The following is an 18,758-nucleotide window of genomic DNA, read 5'->3' as shown; positions in this document are numbered from 1 at the left end:
GGACTCAGATTGGGTGGAAAAGGAAATGGATTGGCATCCCCTAAAAGTGGAAACCCTGCTACAGGTGGCATCTGCATTCTGCCCACTTCAGCACCCAGCTACCCTTCTGGACCTGGCATCCCAGTTTTTTTGTGGGAGATTGTCCCTCCCGCATTCTCAGTTCAAGTACCAGGACCCCATGGCCAACTCAGCCCCATCGATCAGAACATTTTCCTCCCCCTGGCCACAGTGACTGGTTCAGAAATAGACATGTGACTCGAGTGAGACCAATGAAAATCACCCCTGGGGCTTTGAAATACAAGCAGAGTAGGGTGTAAGCCTGGAGCTACCGGGAATCATTTTTGCCACCCAGCAGTGGAAATTGTCTGTGAATGAAACCAAAACAGAAGACAGCAGATCCCAGAGAGAAAAAGCAGTCCATGCTTTGACAACGTTGTTGAAGAACCTGGATCCAGCCATGCCTGAATCAGGTTGCCTTTGAGCTTTTCTGTATGTGGGGGTCATTTTTTTCTTTTTTGACTTAAGCTAATTTGAGTCATGATTTCAGTCCTTTGTAGACCACGAGCTTCAACTTTCCCTTTTTTCCTTTTTGTTTTGAGGTTCATCATCCAGCACCTTTCACATATCACATGACCCTCAAAACTCATGGCAACAAGTTTGTTCCAACGCCGAAAGGTTGAAAAAAAACGTGGAATTGGTTCCCCAACTGTAGCTTAATGGCAGCAGAAAGTGCCCTGGAGTCAGTCAGAAGCCTGGGTCAGGTGCTGACCGGCTGGGTGGCCATAAGCTTGTCCACGTCTGCAAGGCTGTCAAGAAATGAGTCCGTGGAAGGTGAGAGGCTTCCCTACAAACCTCCCTGAGCTACACATTCCTCCCAAGTTGTGTGGCCTGTGTTTACCCAGTTTATCATCCCGTTGATTTGCTGAGGTTGCAAGGGGCAGTCATGTGGACCTCAGGTGTTTCCCACTTCTGTGGAGGCTTATGTGGTGATCTTCAGGCCAAACTCCTTCCAGAAAAGGGTGAGGTTCCTTTAAATGCCCAGCAAGGCCAATCAAAGCCTGCTGGACCTTAAAAAGGACAGGAAAGTGCCATCTCCTGTTTCCTGGAGGTTATAGAACACTGTGCTGCCCCCAGCAGATCTCTTGACAAATGAATTTCTGCCTACCTGCCCAGATTCTAAGAGGGCTCCAGGACCCCATCACACACACACACACACACAGAATTCACCAGCCACCAACTACTAGTCACTTCCCTTGGCCTGAAAACATCAGTTACCAAAAAGCAAACTCAAGTGACGCCAAATTTTAAAACCCAGCCTCTTGCCCTGGCTAGTGTGGCTCAGTGGATTGAGCGCAGGCCTGAGAACCACAGAGTTGCTGGTTCAATTCCCAGTCAGAGCACATGTCTGGGTTGCAGGCCAGGTCCCCAGTGAGGTGTGCCTGAGAGGCTACCACACATTTGTGTTTCCCTCTTTCTCATTCCCTTCTTCTCTCTAAAAATAAATAAAATAAAATAAAAACCCCTCCAACCTCTTTGCTCACAGCCCTTTAACTTCTAGTTTGAACATAACAACCAAGCTGGTTCTCTGCTTTCCCAGAGAGGCGGACACTAATGATGTAATGATATAATGTAATAATGTCATTATTAATGTCAATAATAGTCATTATTACTAATTAATAATGGTTAATATTTACTGAGTGCTTATTTGGAACCAGACATGATTTCGGTTCTAAACACTTTACATCATTTCATTTAATCCTTACAACAAGTATATAGGACAGTGTAAGTGCCACAGCCTTCACGGGTTAGGGGGCTAGACGTGCACCCCACCAGGCACACAGTTTCACAACAAATTCTCCATACAGCCCTGGCCACTGGCCAGGTGGGACTGAGGTGTGAGGGAAGCCCCCATCTCCAGTAGTCCTGTTCTCTCCTGGCCCACTATTTTATTGTATGCCCACTACTTATTATTACTTGGTGATATTTATCTAGTATGTCTGCTCTACGAGGGCTAGAAATTTTGTTCACTGTGGATCCCCACTGCCTGGCCCAGAGTGAGCGCCCAGTGCATGTGAACAGACAATGTAGTTGTTATTATTATTGTTGTTATTATTTGGGGAAGACAAATAGAATTAATTGCCCAGGCATCCCTCGCTCCCCAGACCTGCCACCTTTCCTTCTGGACCCTCCAAATATTAAGCAGTCACTGCTGCCACCTACCGGCAAAAGGCGGAATGGACAAATTCTCAGCTTCGGGCGGGATAGGCAGCTTTTGCTGAGTGCTTCCTAAAACAACCATAGCCACTGCCCCTGTCCCCTCAGAGTCAGAGAGACCAGAGCCAGGCTGCAGGTCCTGCGTGGCAGGGGCGGTGCATCAGCAGTGGGGCTCCAAGCGGGCTCCAGCAACACCTGGGGTTCTTTAGAAATGCAAGTTCTTGGGCCTCACCCCAAACTTACTGAATCAGAAACTCGGGGCTTGATCTGGCCCTCAGGAGATTCCAGTGCATGCTCAAGTTTGAGGACCAGGCCCTGGGGGTAGCAGTGACTTTGTTCCCCCACATTTACAATGTTTGGGGACATCTGTGGTCATCGTGACTGGGGGTGCTCCTGGCATTGAGTGGATGGGGTCCAAGGATGCGGCTCAATCCTCCACAGTTCCCAGGATGGCCCCACAACCACGAATCATCCACCCTGAGTGTCAATAGTGCCAAGGGAGAGAAATCCTGTCCTAGAGCCAAACATATGCTAACCACAGCGTGGGACCTTCGGCCAGGGTCTTGTTGGACCAGATGGTGACTCTGTGTTTAACCTTTTGAGGAGATGCTACACCGTTTCCAAAAGAAGCTGCCCCTTACACTCCCCTTACCTCATGTGAGGGTTTCCATGTCTCTACATCCTCCCCAACGCTCGTTATTACCTATCTTTTCACGCACAGCCTCTGGTGGGGATGAAGCACCATGCACCATGGTTCTGGTTCGCGTTGCCCTGAAGGCCTGGATGTTGAGGAGATGATCATTATTGCATGCTTACTATGCACCAAGTAAAATAAAATGAAGATGAGATCATTTCCAGTGGAATGCATGGTGACAGAGTGGCTATGGTAAAAGGAGTGGTCAAGGAAGACATCTCCGCAGAGGTGACACTTTCCCTGAGCCCTGAGTGATGAGAGGTTTTCTGAGGGAAGAGTGTTCCAGGCACAGAGAACAGCCCATGCAAAGGTGCTGAGGCAGGCCCTGGCTGGGCATATGCAAAACAGGAAGGTACCACAGGGTAAGTTTTGGGGAGCATTGGGGCACATGGAGGAGATGAAGACAGAGAGCTCAGCCGCTTGAGAAACCTTTTGGCAGTTTCCACTAAAGCTAAACTCATGTGTATTCTATGACCCAGCCAATCAGCTCCTGAAAGTATAAACACCTGTTATGGACTGGGTTGGGTCCTCCACAAGTCATACACTGAAGCCCTAACTGTTAGGACCTCAGGGTGTGACCGCATTAGAAGACAGTCTTTAGAGTGGTCATTAAGGTAAAATGAAATCATTGCTTTGGGTCTTGATCCAACATGACTAGAGTCCTTATAGGAAGAGGAGCTCGGCCCTGGCTGGTTTACCTCATTGGATTGAGTGCTGGCCTGTGAACCAAAGGGTCACCAGTTTGATTCCCAGTCAGGGCACACGCCTGGGTTGCGGGCCAGGGCCCCAGTAGGAGGCACGCAACAGGCAACCAGACGTTGATGGTTCTCTCCCTCTCTTTCTCCCTCCCTTCCCCCTGCTCTAAAAATACATACATAAAATATCTTTTTTAAAAGAGAAGATTAGAATCTAGGCTTGTGTAGAAGAAGACCATGTGAAACACAGGGAGAAGACGGCTACCTACATACCAAGGAGAGAGAACTCCAGAAGAACCAGCCCTGCTGAAACCTTCATCTCAAACTTCCAGCCTCTAGCACTAGAAGAAAACCAATGATTGTCGTTTAAGCCACCCCTCCTATCCAGCTGTGTTATGCCAGCCCCAGCAAACTAATACAGCACCCAATTAAATGCGTATTTGTGTCCAGTAAAAAATTTATGAATGTTCACAGAAACTTTGTTCATAATAGCCCCAAACTGTAAACAACCCAATTGTCCATCTGCAGGAGAATGCATCGAGAAAAGTGGTACAACAATACAATGGAATATACTGCAGCAATGAAAAAGATGAATGACTGCTACACACGATGTGGAGTGAAAGTAGCCAACACAAAAGTGAGCGCACTGTATGATTTTATTTACAGAAAGTAAAAAACATTTTTTAATGAATGAATGAATCAACACTGATAGAAGTCAACTAGTAATGACCTCTGGAGGGAAGGGACACCGACAGGACAGGAGGGAGCCTCTGGCACAGGTTGGGGGTTGGAAGTGGATTACAATCCAGAGGCTTGTATGTATATGTGTATGTTTAAATGACTTTTTTTTTTTTAGCAGTTTTAAGTTCACAGCAAATTGAGAGGAAGCTACAGAGATTTCCCATATATCCCTGCCCCAACACATGCACAGCCTCCCCTGTTCCGCAACCAGAGGGGGACATTTGTTTCAAGGATGCACCTACGCTGACAAGTCACTGTCATCTAACATCCGCAGTTTACATGGGGGGTTCACTCTTAGGGTTGTACGTTCTACGGGTTTGAACAAATGTATAATGACCTGTGTCCATCGTTATGGTATCAGGAGAATATTTTCACTGTCCTAAAAATCTTTTGTACTCCTGCCTATTCATCCCTCCCCCCAGCCATCAGCATCACTGGACTTTCTATTGCACCCATGGTTTCACCCATATGCGTGCAGTTTAGTTAAGTTGTGCAAATAAGATTTGTGCACATGGTGGTCTGTAAGTTATAATTTAATTTTTCAAACATTATTTCTGGCTGTGTAGTGGAAGAGGACCTAGTTTGGGGAGGGGGATTCTTTAGGAAAGCCCCCATGCCTCCTGGGGCTGGCTCACTCCTGTCCAACCTCCCATCCCTACCCCCTACTCAATCAGCTAGCAACTGCTGCTATTTTAGGAGCCCCCCCACACACACACTTCCTTCCTGGCTGTGTCAGGAGCCCACTTCCTGACTAGGTCTCACTCTCTCCCCTTGGGGTGGGGCAGACAACTTGCATGTTAGGGTGCTTCTCCACCAGCCCCAGGGTCCCAGACCATGACCTTGGGCCTCTCTGTCCTTTCCTCAAACCAAGACAGGCCACATAATTTGAAGATTCCAGTTTGAAATGAAAATACACTTTGTTAAAAAATTATTAGGAATTTCAATACAGCAGCCACAGCGCAGTAAGTCATGGGTGGGACCCTTCTGAGGTCAAAGCCCTGGGTGACTGCACAGGTCTCAGCCCATGAAGCTGTCACTTCTCCAGGCACCTGGGGCTCTCCCCCCGACCTCATGGTTTTATGAACTTTATTTACTTTATTATGGTGAAATATACATAATATAAAATTTACCATCTTGCCATGGCTAGGTAGCTCAGTTGGTTAGTGCATCATCCTGATACAAGGTGGTGGGTTTGATCCCCAGTCAGGGCACATAAAAAACTCAACCAATGAATGCATAAATAAGGGGAACAACAAATTGATGTCTCTCTCTCTCTCTCCCCACCCCTTCCTCTCTCTTTCTCAAATCAATAAATAAACATTTATGCCCTGGCTGATGAGGTTCAGTGGATTGATCACCGGACTGTGAGCCAAAGGGCCGCTGGTTCGACTTTCAGTCGGGGTACATGCCTGGGTTGTGGGCCAGGTCCCTGGTAGAGGGTGTGCAAGAGGCAAGCAAACAATGATGTTTCTCTCCTTCTCTTTCTCTGTCCCGCCCCCTCTGTCTAAAAATAAATATATAAAGTCTTAAAAAAATAAATAAACATTAAAAAAATCGAATTTACCATCTTAATCATTTTAAGTGTACAACTTGGTGGCATTAAGTACACTCACAAGGTGTGTCACTGTCCCCACCGTCCATTTCCAGAACATCCTCATATCCAGAACTTTCGCATATACACGAACTTCCCAACCTGAAACTCCCTCCCTATGAAACACTAAATCCCCATCCCCTGGCTTCGACTGTCCACTTTCTGTCTCTATGGATCTGACTCTTCTAAGGACCTCCCATGAGTGGAATTACACAGTATTTGTCTTTCTGTGTCTGGCTTATGTCACTCAGCCTAACGTCCTCAAGATTCATGCACATATCCCTGGCCAGATAGCTCAGGTGGTTAGAGTATCACCCTGAAGGTTGCCAGTTTGATTCCCGGTCAGGGACATACAAGAATCAATCAATGAATGCATTGATAAGTGACACAACAAGTCGATGTTCCTTTCTGTCTCTCTCAATCTCTCTCTCTCTCTCTCTCTCTCCCTCTTCTTTCCTCTCTCTCGAGAATTAATAAATAAAACGTTAAAAATCAGTGCTGAAAAACAGGTTCATCCACGTCGCCACGGGTGTCAGAATGTGCCTATCCTTTATAAGGCTAAATACTATTCCACGGTGTGGATGGACCAGGTTTCGTTTATCCATTCATCCATCCTTGGCTACTGTGAATCATGCTGCTACAAATAATCAAGTACAAGTCCCTGTTTGAGTCCCTGCTTTGAATTCTTTTGGACACCTCCCAAGAAGCATAAGCATAATTTTTTTTGATAGCCAGTCTTCTTTCAGCCATCTAGCTTTACTGCGGCCTCTGCCTGATCAGAGAAGTGCAACACACCCTTTGCCAAGAAAAACCAGAACTAACTCAGAAGATGTCGAAGTGTGAAGAAAAGAAAAACTCACCCGGCTCCTCATCCTCCCACGTCACTCCTGTTCCCATTGTGGTGTGTTTTTCTCGGGGCGGAGTTGGGTCTTCCCAACTCCTCTATGACTGCTTTGTTTCCTGGATGCAGCTGCGTGGACCTTCTCATTAGAAGCCTCTTCTTTCAGTAATCATCCATTCCTCAGTGCCTCCCCGCCCCCCCAAAGGTCCCTGCCCTCAGGGTGGAAATCTCACACGCTATTTCTGTTCTGGCCAGACAGGGAATCAACCTCTACGTCCAACAAGAGAGGACTGAGCATGCAAGCCGTGGGGCAGCCCTGGGGATATCATGAGAGCATTGCAGAGGGGCCAAGGCAGAAAAAGTGATCATCTCCATGGTGTTTTTTTCTTTTTTTTTAAAGATTTTATTTATTTATTTTAGACAGAGGGGGAGGAAAGGAGAAACAGAAGGAGAGAAACATCAATGTGTGGTTGCCTCTCTTGTGACCCTTACTGGGGACCTGGCCCGTAACCCAGGTATGTGCCTTGACTGGGAATCAAACCAGCGACCCTTTAGTTCGCCAGCTGGCACTCAATCCACTGAGCTGTACCAGCCAGGGCTGTGTGCTTCATATTGTTTACTTAGATCTTTAGAAGGAGAATTCTTCCCTCCCTTCTTTCCTTCTCTTCTTCCATCAACATTTATTGAGCATTCACTGAATGCTAAGTCCCGAGTTGGGCACTGGGGACACAACAGGGAAAAAACAGACACAGATGGTGGAACTCACTGTGTAGACTGGTACTCTGGGACTTTCCAGTTGATGGACGTGGTCTCCATCTATGCCATTCAATATGGGAGCCACCAGTTCCACGGGGCTCTTGAGCACTCGAGACCATTGTAACTGAAGAACTAAATTAAAAAATTTTTAAAGATTTTATTTATTTATTTTTAGAGAAAGAGGAAGGGAGGGAGAAACAGAGGGAGACAAATATCAATGTGTGGTTGCCTCTTGCATGCCCCCTACTGGGGACCTGGCATGAAACCCAGGCATGTGCCCTGACTGGGAATCAAACCAGCAACCCTTTGGTTCACCCGCTGGCGATCGATCCACTGGGCCACACCGGTCAGGGCAAATTTTATTGATTTTTAATAAATTCATTTAACTTTAATAAGTACCCATGTGGGGTTAATGGTTCCATACTGGAGAGCTAGGGGCTGGAATTCATGGTTCCCTGGTGGGAGTGCTTTTACGACCATTGATTTCTGTGGCCAAGTTATTTTCCAAACAGACTGCGTATCTCAAGTCAACCAGAGACTGAGGGATGGCCTGAGGTCTGTGCTTGGTGGCGCTCAAAGGCTCAGTGAGCCTCCTCCCACCCTCACGGAAGCCATCCTGTGAGCTGGGAATTATTTTTATTACATTTGTTATGCATCCTTCATCAGACAGCCTGAGTGACAGCTGGGAACATGGTGGACAAAAGCCTGGGTCCCTGCTCTGGGAAGCGCATGAAATATGGGGTAGATAGATGATAAACAAGGAAACAGCTCAATTAAATGATGTAAGAAATAGTGTGATGGGATGAGGGTATGTGTACTAGGGACTTCGGCTGGGGGTGGTGGCCAGAGAGGGCTCTCTGAAGAGGCGACATATGAGAGCTTGCCGGAAGATGAGGAACCAGTCATGTGGCTACTTGGGGACAGGGCACTCCAGGCAGGAGGTGAAGCTTATGCAAAAGCCTTGAGGTTGGAATGAACCTGGCAAGGCCAGTGTGGTGGCTGAGCCCAGGTCAGGGGGCCAGAGCTGGGGACCAGAGGAAACCAGCCCCGGGCAGTGTCTACTCCTGAGCCTGGGTCCTCTCCAGGCAGCTGATTGGAGGAATGGGGCCCTGGAGGAGGTCTGGCTCCTGAGCCTGGGTCCTCTCTAGGCAGCTGATTGGAGGAATGGGGCCCTGGAGAAGGTCTGGCTCCCTCAGGCTTATCTCTGTAAATATAGCTCAAGATCAGAGTCCTTGGGAAGCAGTAGGGGTGAGAGTGGGTTGGGTACTGCCTGCTGGGGATGGGGCATTTTGAGCTGGGAAAGGGATGCAGGCAGGGGGAAAGGCATAAAGGCAGGAGGCCTGGAAGGGCACGAGACTGTCCAATTAATTCACAGATTCACAGTCTTGCCTCAAGCTGGGCCCTGTTGGCCTCTGCAGCCTTCCTGACTCTGTCACTGTTACCACCTCAGAAAGGCCTGACTTGGCCACCCGTCATCTTTAGCCATACCCCCCATTTTGTTCCCAGCCCTTATCCTGCAGCTTGCTCAGAGCTGGGAAGGACTGGGGTAAAGAGTGCGAGGCACTTGCCTTAGGCACAAAATTTAAGGAACACCAAAAAACTCAGCTACCAGAATTCATAGTATTTTCATGTAATACTTAAAAAGATGAAATGTGCAAAAGAACCCAGGAGGAAGAATATTCATGACTTTTTAGAAAATATTTATTTTTAGTGGGAGGGGAAGGAAGGGACTGACAGGGCGAGAAACATCTTATGTGAGAGAGATTGCTTGCCTCTTCCATGAGTCCCTTCCCAGCGTGTACCCGTAACTGGGAATTGACCCCGCTCTGCTGGACGACGCCCAACCAGCTGAGCCACACCGATCCTGGCCAAAATATCATGGTTGTAAATAAACGCAGGATCAGACCCTGCATTTCCGCAACCTTGCTTCACTCGCCTCCCCTCAGTCCTGGCCCTGGAGCGAGTAAAAGAAGAAATGAATGATGAGGGGACGCCAGTCCTGAAAACCAAAGCTGGAACCCCTCTAGCCTCAGCGCGGGACTACGCGTCACTTCCGGGGCGGTGGCGGGAGCGAGGCTGACTTCCGCCCGCGGGGGAGCGGCGGCGGCGGCGGTGCAGAAGGCTAGGCAGTGGCGCTGAGGGACGGGCGGACGCACGGGCTGACGGCCGGGAACCATGGAGTGCGGCCCCAGGACTGGGGTGCGCGGGCCGCGGCGGTGAGTGCCGAACAGGAGCGGGCGCGGCGGCGTGGGGCGGCCTCGGTGCCGCGCCTGGCCGTTTGGGGAGCCGGGCCCTGCCGCGAGGCCCGGGCAGCCCGGCCGGACGACCCCGACACCCCGCACTCTCGGGGCGGCCACGGTGCCGGCCGGAGGGACCCCGGGCCAGTAGTGAAGACCGCGGGGCAGAGTCCCCGACTCCGGCCTACCCCTGTCCCCGCTTCAGCCTTCCAGCGTGGGGTGGGCGCTCACTCTCCTGTGACGCGGCCCCCACCTCTTTCCCCCGCTACATTCAGCCGTCGGACGTGGTGGGTTGAACGCCCACTCTCCTGGGTTGTGGCCCCCTCCTTCCCGGAGTGCGCAGTCCGAGGCGCGGACTCTGCCCCTGCCCCGGAACCGGCCCGCCAGCCCAACACCCAGGCCCGCCGCCGCTGCAGCTCCTGCTTCTTAAACGTCTCCCAGACGCCTCAGCCCCTTTGCTGACTTCCCGGCCTCCGCTGCAGTTCAAGGAACACGCACAGCCCCTAACCCCGGCCCAGGACTCCTCCGGGGCTCCCTGTTTTCCCCAGGATAAAGTCCAATCTCTGCGGCGGGGCTCACGGGTGGGGCCCCTGGCCTCCGGGATCTCTCTGCCTGCCTCTTCCAGTGTCGGCGCTAACCAGGACCCGCAGTTTCTGGAACGCGCTGTCACCTCTGGGGTTTTGCTCATGCTCTTCCCTCTGCCCCATCCCTGTCACCTGGCCGGTTTCTCTCCACCTTTCAGACTGCACCTTCTTCCAGGCAGGCAGCTTTCCCACCCCGACTGGATGGGCGGGGTGCCTTCAGAGTCGTTTGTATTTAGGTCGTCCTAGGGTATTGCAATTGCCTTGGTTCCTTGTTGGTCTTCTTAACACATCCAGCCCACATGGGGCCTGGCAGCAGGGTGCCCAGTATGTGCTTGTGGTTGGAATCACTGGGGCTTTGGGTGCCAGAGGTGTGTGCCCAGTGAGCGAGGTTCCTGGATGTGCACTGCCCAGTCTGAGGCCTGGCTCTTGGGGCACACTCAGTGACACCCATAAATGACGTGCAGGAGGTCCTAACTGCATGTGGCCTGAGAAGAGACTGTCCGCCTTCCCTGTCAAACCTCAAGGACTCTGGCTTCCCAGTTTCCTCTTTTCCGCTTGTCATTTGCCCCTTAGTTCAGCCATTGTTTATTGAGCAAACACAGACAGTGGTCCTGCCTTCGTGGGGTTTTGCTTTGGTTAGAACCTGGAACCGTGAGAGCACGGCGGGTGCCGGGGTGGGGGGACCTGACCAGGTTTGGAAGGCCTCCCTGATGGCACTGAAGTGAAATCTGAATGGTGGAAAGGACAAGGGCAAGGACCATCCAATGAGATTGGGGAGGGGATCCCCAGGAGGGGACCTATGTGGGCTCTGGCTTATCTACGGAGAGTGAGGGCGAGTGGGGTACCAGATGAGTGAGTCTGGAGAGGTTACCCCAGCTGACTGCTGACCTGGCAGGCTCTGGCGAGGGATTTGATCTCTATCCTGGAAATAGTGAGAGGCCCTGGGGCATCGTAAAAGGGAGGTGGGGTGATCAGCTTTGTGTTGTGAAAAGATCTCTCAGCTGCTGGGGAGTGTGGGGACGAATGGCCTGGAGTAATGGTGGGGGGGGGGGCAGCAAGGAAGGCGACTGCTGAAGTCTAGGTGATGACAGCGGAGGGGACCAGGGGGCGGTTAAAGAGAGGGAGGAAGAGCCAGCAGGGAGGAGTCAAGGACCACATCCAGGTTTTTGGCTTGGTCAGTGAGGCCTGGCAACCTTGGTGTGCCCCTTCATCCTCAGGGTTGCCCCCTGGCTCTTGGCCAGGTCTCCCTCTCCAAAGCAGCTTTCACAGTGCTGCCCAGACTTCAATTCCCCCTTGCACCAGCGGACTGTCACCTGTTGGGGCCTGGACCTCTTGGAGAACATGTTGGTTGACATTTGGGGACAGATAATTCTTTCTTGGGGGGTGCCCTGGGGGGCTTTAAGCAGCATCCCTGTCCTCTACCCTTTCAATGCTAGGGGCTCTCTCCCCCAGTCTTCATAAACAAAAATGTCTCTAGACACAGCAAGTGTCCCTGGTGAGGGCAAACTCTCCTGCCTCACAGAACCAGTACAATAGACCTTGTCCTCTGACAAATACTTGCACATAAAGTGTGCGTCCTGCCTAAGAGTTCAGGGACCCCTGGAAGCCGTCCATGTCTCTCCACATGGGCATCTGCAGCTCTCTCACTCCTCCGTGTGCCCCGAATCCGGGCGACAGCTGGATGTGGCTCTCTCCAGCCCTGACTCTCAGGTCACAGATCTGGAGGGAGCAGGTGTGTTCCGGGCCTCACACTGCTCTGACCTACTCTGAATTCACATGTCTGTGGCCCAATGGTTTTCAAATGCTGTGGCCTCAAAACTGAACGCGCCAAGGTGCTCTGCTGGGAAAGCTGAGTGGCGTGTGTCCCCCTCCCTTGAGCCAGTCTGTAGGGAAAGTGGAGTAAGTGGTCAGGTTTCCTCAAACCTCGGTTTTTACCTAGTCTCTCTGTTGGCAGCTCTGTATGCGATTGTATTTGCTTTAGCAATTTAGTCGTAGTCAGTTAAATAGTGTTTCACAACGTTCTGCCAAAAGGAAGAACATTTGAGCTTCTACTCTGAGCCACGTCCCCTGCCCACCACTAAACCCCTCATCTCATTTACTACCCCTGTGAGGTGAGTGGTGTCTTTGTTGCTGGATGAGGAAACTGAGGCTCTGGGAGTAAGCCACTTGCCCGAGGTCCCAGACTCTGAAGTTGGCAGAGCTGGAGGAGGAGCCCCAGCTCCCATCACCCCTATGCTCTCAACAGCCTGTCCCCTGGGTCTGGCACCCAGCACAGGGGAGAGCTATTGTTCATCTCTTAGCCTGAGATGTATCCTGCTTTTGTTCCCAGAGCCTTTGTTTGTTGTGATTCCTCTGCCTTAGCTCCTCTGTCTCTGGACATCACAGCCCTGCCGCATGTCCTGAGGCAGGCCCAGCGCATGCTCTTGGGTTCCTTGGGTCCTTGGTTGCTCTGTATCACCTGAGGATGGAGTTGGATCCTTGAAGTATATCACAGAGATGGGCAGGGGGAAGAGTCTGGGCCAGCTTTCCGGACAGAGGCATGGGGGTGGTGGTGACAGGGTTTCCCTGGCCCTAGCGCAGGGGGAGGAGAGCTCAAGTGGGCTGGGGGTTGCTTGCCCAGCAGAAATATTAGGCCATGGCCCGGCTGACAAATGGGCTTAAGTGGCAAGAGGTGTTGACTGCAAGCTGAGGGAGGATGGTAGCAGGTGGGGACAGATCAGCTTTGGGTCCCACAGAGGTCACTTGGGAGTTACATGGTCCCCTTGGAGGGCAAGCTGGGCTTGCAGGTCTGTGGGGTGGAAGACAAGCAGTCTGAGCAGGAGAAGGTGGACTGGGCTTTGAGGAAGGCCAAGAGCCTCAGGCCTTGTAGATTGGTTTCTATCTCTGGTGGTGGGATCTCACATGTCTCTGTTCTTTGCAGGGCCTCCCTGTGTACAACCTGGAGATGTGAGGCTGCGAGGCTCCCGAGGGCTCGGCTTGGACCGCGATGGGGCTGGGCTGCTGCCTCCTAACAGGGCTCTTGTCTGGGGCAGTGGCTGGGGATTGCCCCTCCCCGCCTATATCTTGGAGCATCCCACCCCTCCCCTGCTAAGTGAGGCCTGCCCCGGGGCCTGGTGCCCACCATGAACGGCCTGTCCGTGACTGAGCTGTGCTGCCTCTTCTGCTGCCCGCCCTGCCCTGGTCGCATTGCCGCCAAGCTCGCCTTCCTGCCTCCAGAGCCCACCTACTCGCTGGTGCCCGAGCCTGAACCCAGACCTGGTGGGGTTGGGACCACTCCCTTGGGGACCCTGCGGACCTCCACAGGCACCCCTGGGCGCTGGAAGCTCCACCTGATGGAGCGCTCTGATTTCCAGTACAGCCAGCGCGAGCTGGACACTGTTGAGGTCTTCCTGACCAAGAGCAGCCGGGGCAACCGCATTGCCTGCATGTATGTGCGCTGCGTGCCTGGAGCCAGGTTAGCTTCAAAGACTCAACTTGGACAGACCCAGAGCCTGGAAGAATGGAGGGGGCAGGATCTGGGGGGTATCTTGTGCTCATCCTCAGGGTCCCTGGAGTGCCAGAGCGGGGTGAGAGCCCAGTGGGTGCCTGGGGATTCTTCTTGCCAAGGCTGGCCGACTAGAGCCTCCAAGGATGGGCTTCACTTTGCCGATGGCCTCTGCCCAGCTACCCTGGGCCCTTGTGCCAGGCACCCTACCATGTGCAGCTCTGAGGGTGCCTCAGCACCCCATCTTGCAGATGAGGACCTAAGGCTCGGGGAAGTGGCTTCAAGTGGCTGTGTCACAGCACCTGCTTGACAAGGAGCAGAGTGTCTTAGGGACTTGGTGCCCAGTGAAGTCTTGGTACCTGAGACCAGCTGGTGGCTCATGCTCAGTCTGGTTCCCCACTATCAGGGCACCTTAGGACCTGCAAGCAAAGCTCTTCCCTGAGCCTGAGGGATGGGGCAGAAGCGGACCTTCCAGGTGCTTCTGCCTCAGACCAGGCAGGTTTTGATTCCAGGTCTAAGTCCAAAGGGTGAGCTCTTCCTCTGGGCTAGTCTGGTGTGATGGGAGTGGGGAGCTGGGACCCAGTGGTGCTGGAGGAAGGGAACTCCAGGAGTCCATCGGCTGGAGACACTGGGTTGCCTGCTGTTGGCAGGACCTGGGCAGGCTCTGCTAGCAGCAGCTTGGCAGGGCTGCCATGGAACACAAGGGCTGAAATGAGTGCCATGGTCACTTTCTGCAGGAGAGGGAGACCCACACCACTGTGCACAGGGGGTGGCTTTATTTGCTTGTGAAGCGGGAGCGGGGGGCCAGCTGTCTGGAGGAGAGGGAATAGCCCTGCCGACGGAGAAGCTGTCTCTCCAGGAATGCCTTGAGCAGCGGTCCCATGTGCCTGACATCCTCTGGGGCTGTTGGAGTCTTTCCAAAAGGAACGGACCCAAGGAAAGGCAGCTGGGCTCCCCCTGTGCTCAGAACATGACCAATGGTCCTAGTGCCTTTTTCACAGAGGGGAAGCCTGAGGCTTCGCTGGCTGTCCCCTATCTGAGATAATATAGGCAGGAGGAGCTGGGCTACTTTGTGGCACAGGCAGCTTATCCCCCTTGTCAGTACTGCGGTCCCCTTCTGGGTTGGGGTGTGATAGCTCCTCCCCCCTTGCCCTCTGACCTGTCTCCTCCCACCCCCTTAGGTACACAGTCCTCTTCTCACATGGCAATGCGGTGGACCTGGGCCAGATGAGCAGTTTCTACATTGGCCTGGGCACACGCATCAACTGTAACATCTTCTCCTATGACTACTCGGGCTATGGCGTCAGCTCGGGCAGGCCCTCGGAGAAGAACCTCTACGCCGACATTGATGCTGCCTGGCAGGCCCTGCGCACCCGGTGAGCTGTGTGCTGGGGACTCGGTCAACTTGGATTGTCCCCTCAAGGGGACCAGACCCTGTGAAACAGGGAGGGTTGGAAGGCACCCACCAGGGACTTGGGCCAGCCTCCCTGGAGAGGGAGGAGCCTGGGCCAAGTCCCAGTGGGTGGCCCTGCTGGAGAGGGAGCCCTCAGCAGCCTCAGTGGTCCAAAAGGTGAGACCTGATCCATGTCCCCTCAGCATGGTGACAGGCATGCTTGGTGTGCAGGCAGGTGTGCGGACAGTCCTCAAACCTCCCTGGGCTGAGGCTGTCCCCAGGGGAGTGGAGGTTCCCCCAAGAGGGAGTAGTAGGCAGAGGACCTGGGTCCAGGAAGTAGAATGTGAGGACTGTGTGAATGAACTGTGGGAGCCCCCAGGTTGAGGGAGCACACGGGGTACAGGGCAGGACTGGGCTACACCTCATTGGGATTTTGGAAATGGGCTTATGAGAGGTACTTGTGGCCTCATCCTGGGGGCAGTGGTGGTGGGGGGGGGTCTGCTCTAGGCCTGGAGGGTTCTTTTGGGTCCCTTGGTGCCCAGCACAGCTCTGGTGGCCAGTGGGAGGTCAGTGAGCAGAAGACATACCCACATGCGTGACTCAGGCCCTTCACCATCCCGGTCGTCTAGGTATTGGGCAGACCTCTCCCTCCCTAGCACTCACTGAAGCACATTCACTCAGTTTCTGAGCCAGCGTTTGCCGCATGCTGCCCTGTGCGCAGCACTGCTCCAGAAGGAGGCCAACCCTGGCCCTCCTGGAGATAGCGCCCAGCCCACTGCTGGGGGATGCCCCACCTCAGCCCTGTCTGATTACCTGCCAGACCCTCTCCTTCTGGGCTCAGTCAGTCTGCCTTGGGGAGATGGGGCCCATGATGTACCAGGCACCCTGGGAGCAGGGCACCCTGGCACCAGGGACTTGTCTTAGGTGGTATGGTATACATATATACCTGCCCTTGACTGCCTCAGCCCTTCCTGCTGGCCCTGCTCGCGCTGGAGCTTGCTGGCAGAATCACACCCTGCTGTGGGGTGAAGGCTCTGAGCTCTGTCCATCGTCCATCTGTCCTGTCACCAGCATTGACTTCCAGAGTCCTGGTCCTTCAGCTCCAACAGCTTAGAGGCAGCAAGAGGCTTGGGACTAAGCACTGCCTGGGGCTGAGGAGGCTGGGGGAGAAGAGCTGCTCCATCTGGCGCTTGTTGAGTTAATCCAGGTGTAGATGTCCAGGGGCTGCTGGGGATCCCTACTTGGAGCTGGGTGATAGGGTTGGGCTGGCGCTCAGCACATTGGTGGGTGGCCATGACAACATGGAAGCAGGCTAGGGAGGAGTGGTCAGGGTGGTAGGCACGTGACCAGGTGGTGTCCCTGAGGCCTGGTGTAGGCAGGGGTTAACACAAAGTGCTATGAGGACAGGGGCAGGTGCTCCTCTGTAAACAGGGAGGTGGAGTCTAGCTTCCCAGGTGGGTTTCCCCAGGTGATGTTCCCCAGAACTCCTGGCCCCTATCCACCAGGAAGAGAGTGTGCCTTTGGGATTGAGGTCAGATGTGTTGGAGGAGAGCCTTGGAGGCCATCTGCATGGGGAGGGTGGCAAGTGGGTTCCCATGCGGTCAGGAACAGGCATGTAGGTGGTCTGGAGCTGGATCGGCTGGGCTGTGGGGAGACCCTGTAGGCATGTGGAGAGGTGGCAGGGCAAGGGAAGGGGCTGGGCCTGAGACCTGACAGTGGGAGTTGGTGCTGAGGAGAGAAGCCTAGGACTTGGCCACTATGTGGAGAAGGTGCCAGGAGGAGTTAGTACCCACCCACCTCCCCGCAGAAGTGAATAGTCTACTCACCACGGTGTCCTAAGCACCTAATTGGGCATGGGAGACATCAAGTGGTGAAATTTGGGAACAGCTGCCTCAGTTCCCTACAGTAAAGGGGTGAGGGGTACAAAGAAAGACAGCACCCCTCACCTTCAAAACCAACAGCAGGGATAGGAAAAACCCAAAGCAGAATCTGGGTGTGGTCCTGGTTAAGTGTATAGGGTTGGGGGTTAACAGGGTGACCAGAAGGGGCAGGAGAGGCCCCAGGGCTACTCTGCCCCCAGCAGTCTTTGCGGGAGGACCTTCACCAGGGGGCACTCCCCTTGCATAATCTGTTGGAGAAACTCAGCCAGGTGACCTGGAGCTGCAGTGCGGTGGGAGAGGGTTGAGGGGGAACAGCTCTCTTCACATCTGCCCAGGGCCTTACCATCCTACTAAAAGGACCACTTCTGTTGGGAGTCAGGGGAGGGTCCCAGGGAGCAGCTTAATTGCCTAGAGGCTGTCCTCGAACAGAATGGGGAATTTAACTGCTCAAAGAGGGCTGGCCGTGGGAAGCACGTGTTGTGGTTGCCGCTGACCCTGCCCTGCCGCCAGGTATGGCATCAGTCCGGACAGCATCGTACTGTACGGGCAGAGCATCGGTACAGTGCCCACTGTGGACCTCGCCTCGCGCTACGAGTGTGCTGCGGTGGTGCTGCACTCCCCGCTCACCTCCGGCATGCGCGTCGCCTTCCCAGACACCAGGAAGACCTACTGCTTCGATGCGTTCCCCAAGTGAGAGCTGGGAGGCCCTGGGGATGGGGTGGGGGCGGGGCCTCGGCAGGGCGGGGCGTGGAGGCCTGACGCCCCCCACCCTGCAGTATCGAGAAGGTGTCCAAGATCACATCACCGGTGCTTATCATCCACGGCACGGAAGACGAGGTGATCGACTTCTCGCACGGGCTGGCACTCTATGAGCGCTGCCCCAAGGCTGTGGAGCCGCTATGGGTGGAGGGCGCCGGGCACAACGACATTGAGCTTTACAGCCAGTACCTGGAGCGCCTGCGTCGGTTCATCTCCCAGGAGCTGCCCAACCAGCGCGCCTAGTGGAGCTGCTGTACCCCGAGCCAAGCCGGGACAGACCTCAGCAATAAGACAGCGCCAGCCCTGGCCTCGGGGGCTGCATGTGAACCCCCGGGTGCCCCAGGCCGCCGAGGCAGCCCGTGGGCAATTGGGTGGGAACTGCCCCGGCCCAGGGGCTGTGGACGGTGTAAAAGCGACAGAGCAATGCCCTCCTTTCCTTTTGGAAGCAAAACAAAGGAAAACGTGAAAACAAATTAAAGATTTAAAATTTTAGGGCTCTTATTGTTTTCATGGCTCTTCTGTGCTCTCCCTAGTGCTCAGTGTGTTCTCAGAGGCTGCTGGGTTTGTCTCTTAGTCCTCAGGAAGGTTCACGTGCAGATACCACAGATACCGTGTGGAAGAGGGGGTAGGGTCCCAACCAGAGCACCTTGTGGCTATTGGTCGCCTGGGTGTGGTGGTGGCGGGGTTGACAGGACCCTCCCTGCCTAGATTTGGTGCGCCTTCTGGGAGAGATGTGCTCCCTTACTTTTAAAGACAACCCTGGGGGGCGAGTGGCCGCAGTGGGTATGGGCTTGTCCTGCTCTGAGGCATCCTTCAGCTCCCGTGATGGATAAGGACGTGGTGCAATCGCTCTCATGACAGATAAGACACTTGCAATCACAAGGCTGCT

General features: G+C 53.7%; 1 protein-coding gene across 1 annotated transcript; it reads left to right on the top strand.

Annotated features, from left to right (window-relative positions):
- Positions 1 to 9,591: 9,591 nt before the first annotated feature.
- Positions 9,592 to 18,361, top strand: ABHD17A (abhydrolase domain containing 17A, depalmitoylase). The gene is made up of 5 exons (XM_053911623.1): positions 9,592 to 9,748; positions 13,274 to 13,807; positions 15,019 to 15,213; positions 17,621 to 17,800; positions 17,887 to 18,361. The coding sequence occupies exons 2-5, from the start codon at positions 13,476 to 13,478 to the stop codon at positions 18,110 to 18,112; spliced, it is 933 nt and encodes a 310-aa protein (XP_053767598.1). The 5' UTR covers positions 9,592 to 9,748; positions 13,274 to 13,475; the 3' UTR covers positions 18,113 to 18,361.
- The last annotated feature ends 397 nt before the right edge of the window (positions 18,362 to 18,758 follow it).

This window comes from Desmodus rotundus, chromosome 9 (genome assembly GCF_022682495.2).
Source record: "Desmodus rotundus isolate HL8 chromosome 9, HLdesRot8A.1, whole genome shotgun sequence".
Taxonomy (NCBI): domain Eukaryota; kingdom Metazoa; phylum Chordata; class Mammalia; order Chiroptera; family Phyllostomidae; genus Desmodus; species Desmodus rotundus.
This window is presented reverse-complemented; position numbering and strand designations above follow the sequence as displayed.

What these genes read in the sequence shown, in the direction of transcription:
- ABHD17A (XM_053911623.1), top strand. Translation starts at nt 13,476, where the DNA reads ATGAACGGCCTGTCCGTGACTGAGCTGTGCTGCCTCTTCTGCTGCCCG. An exon ending in TGGCAGGCCCTGCGCACCCG is followed by an intron (nt 15,214 to 17,620) that starts GTGAGCTGTGTG and finishes CCCTGCCGCCAG; the next exon opens with GTATGGCATCAGTCCGGACA. An exon ending in TGCTTCGATGCGTTCCCCAA is followed by an intron (nt 17,801 to 17,886) that starts GTGAGAGCTGGG and finishes CCCACCCTGCAG; the next exon opens with TATCGAGAAGGTGTCCAAGA.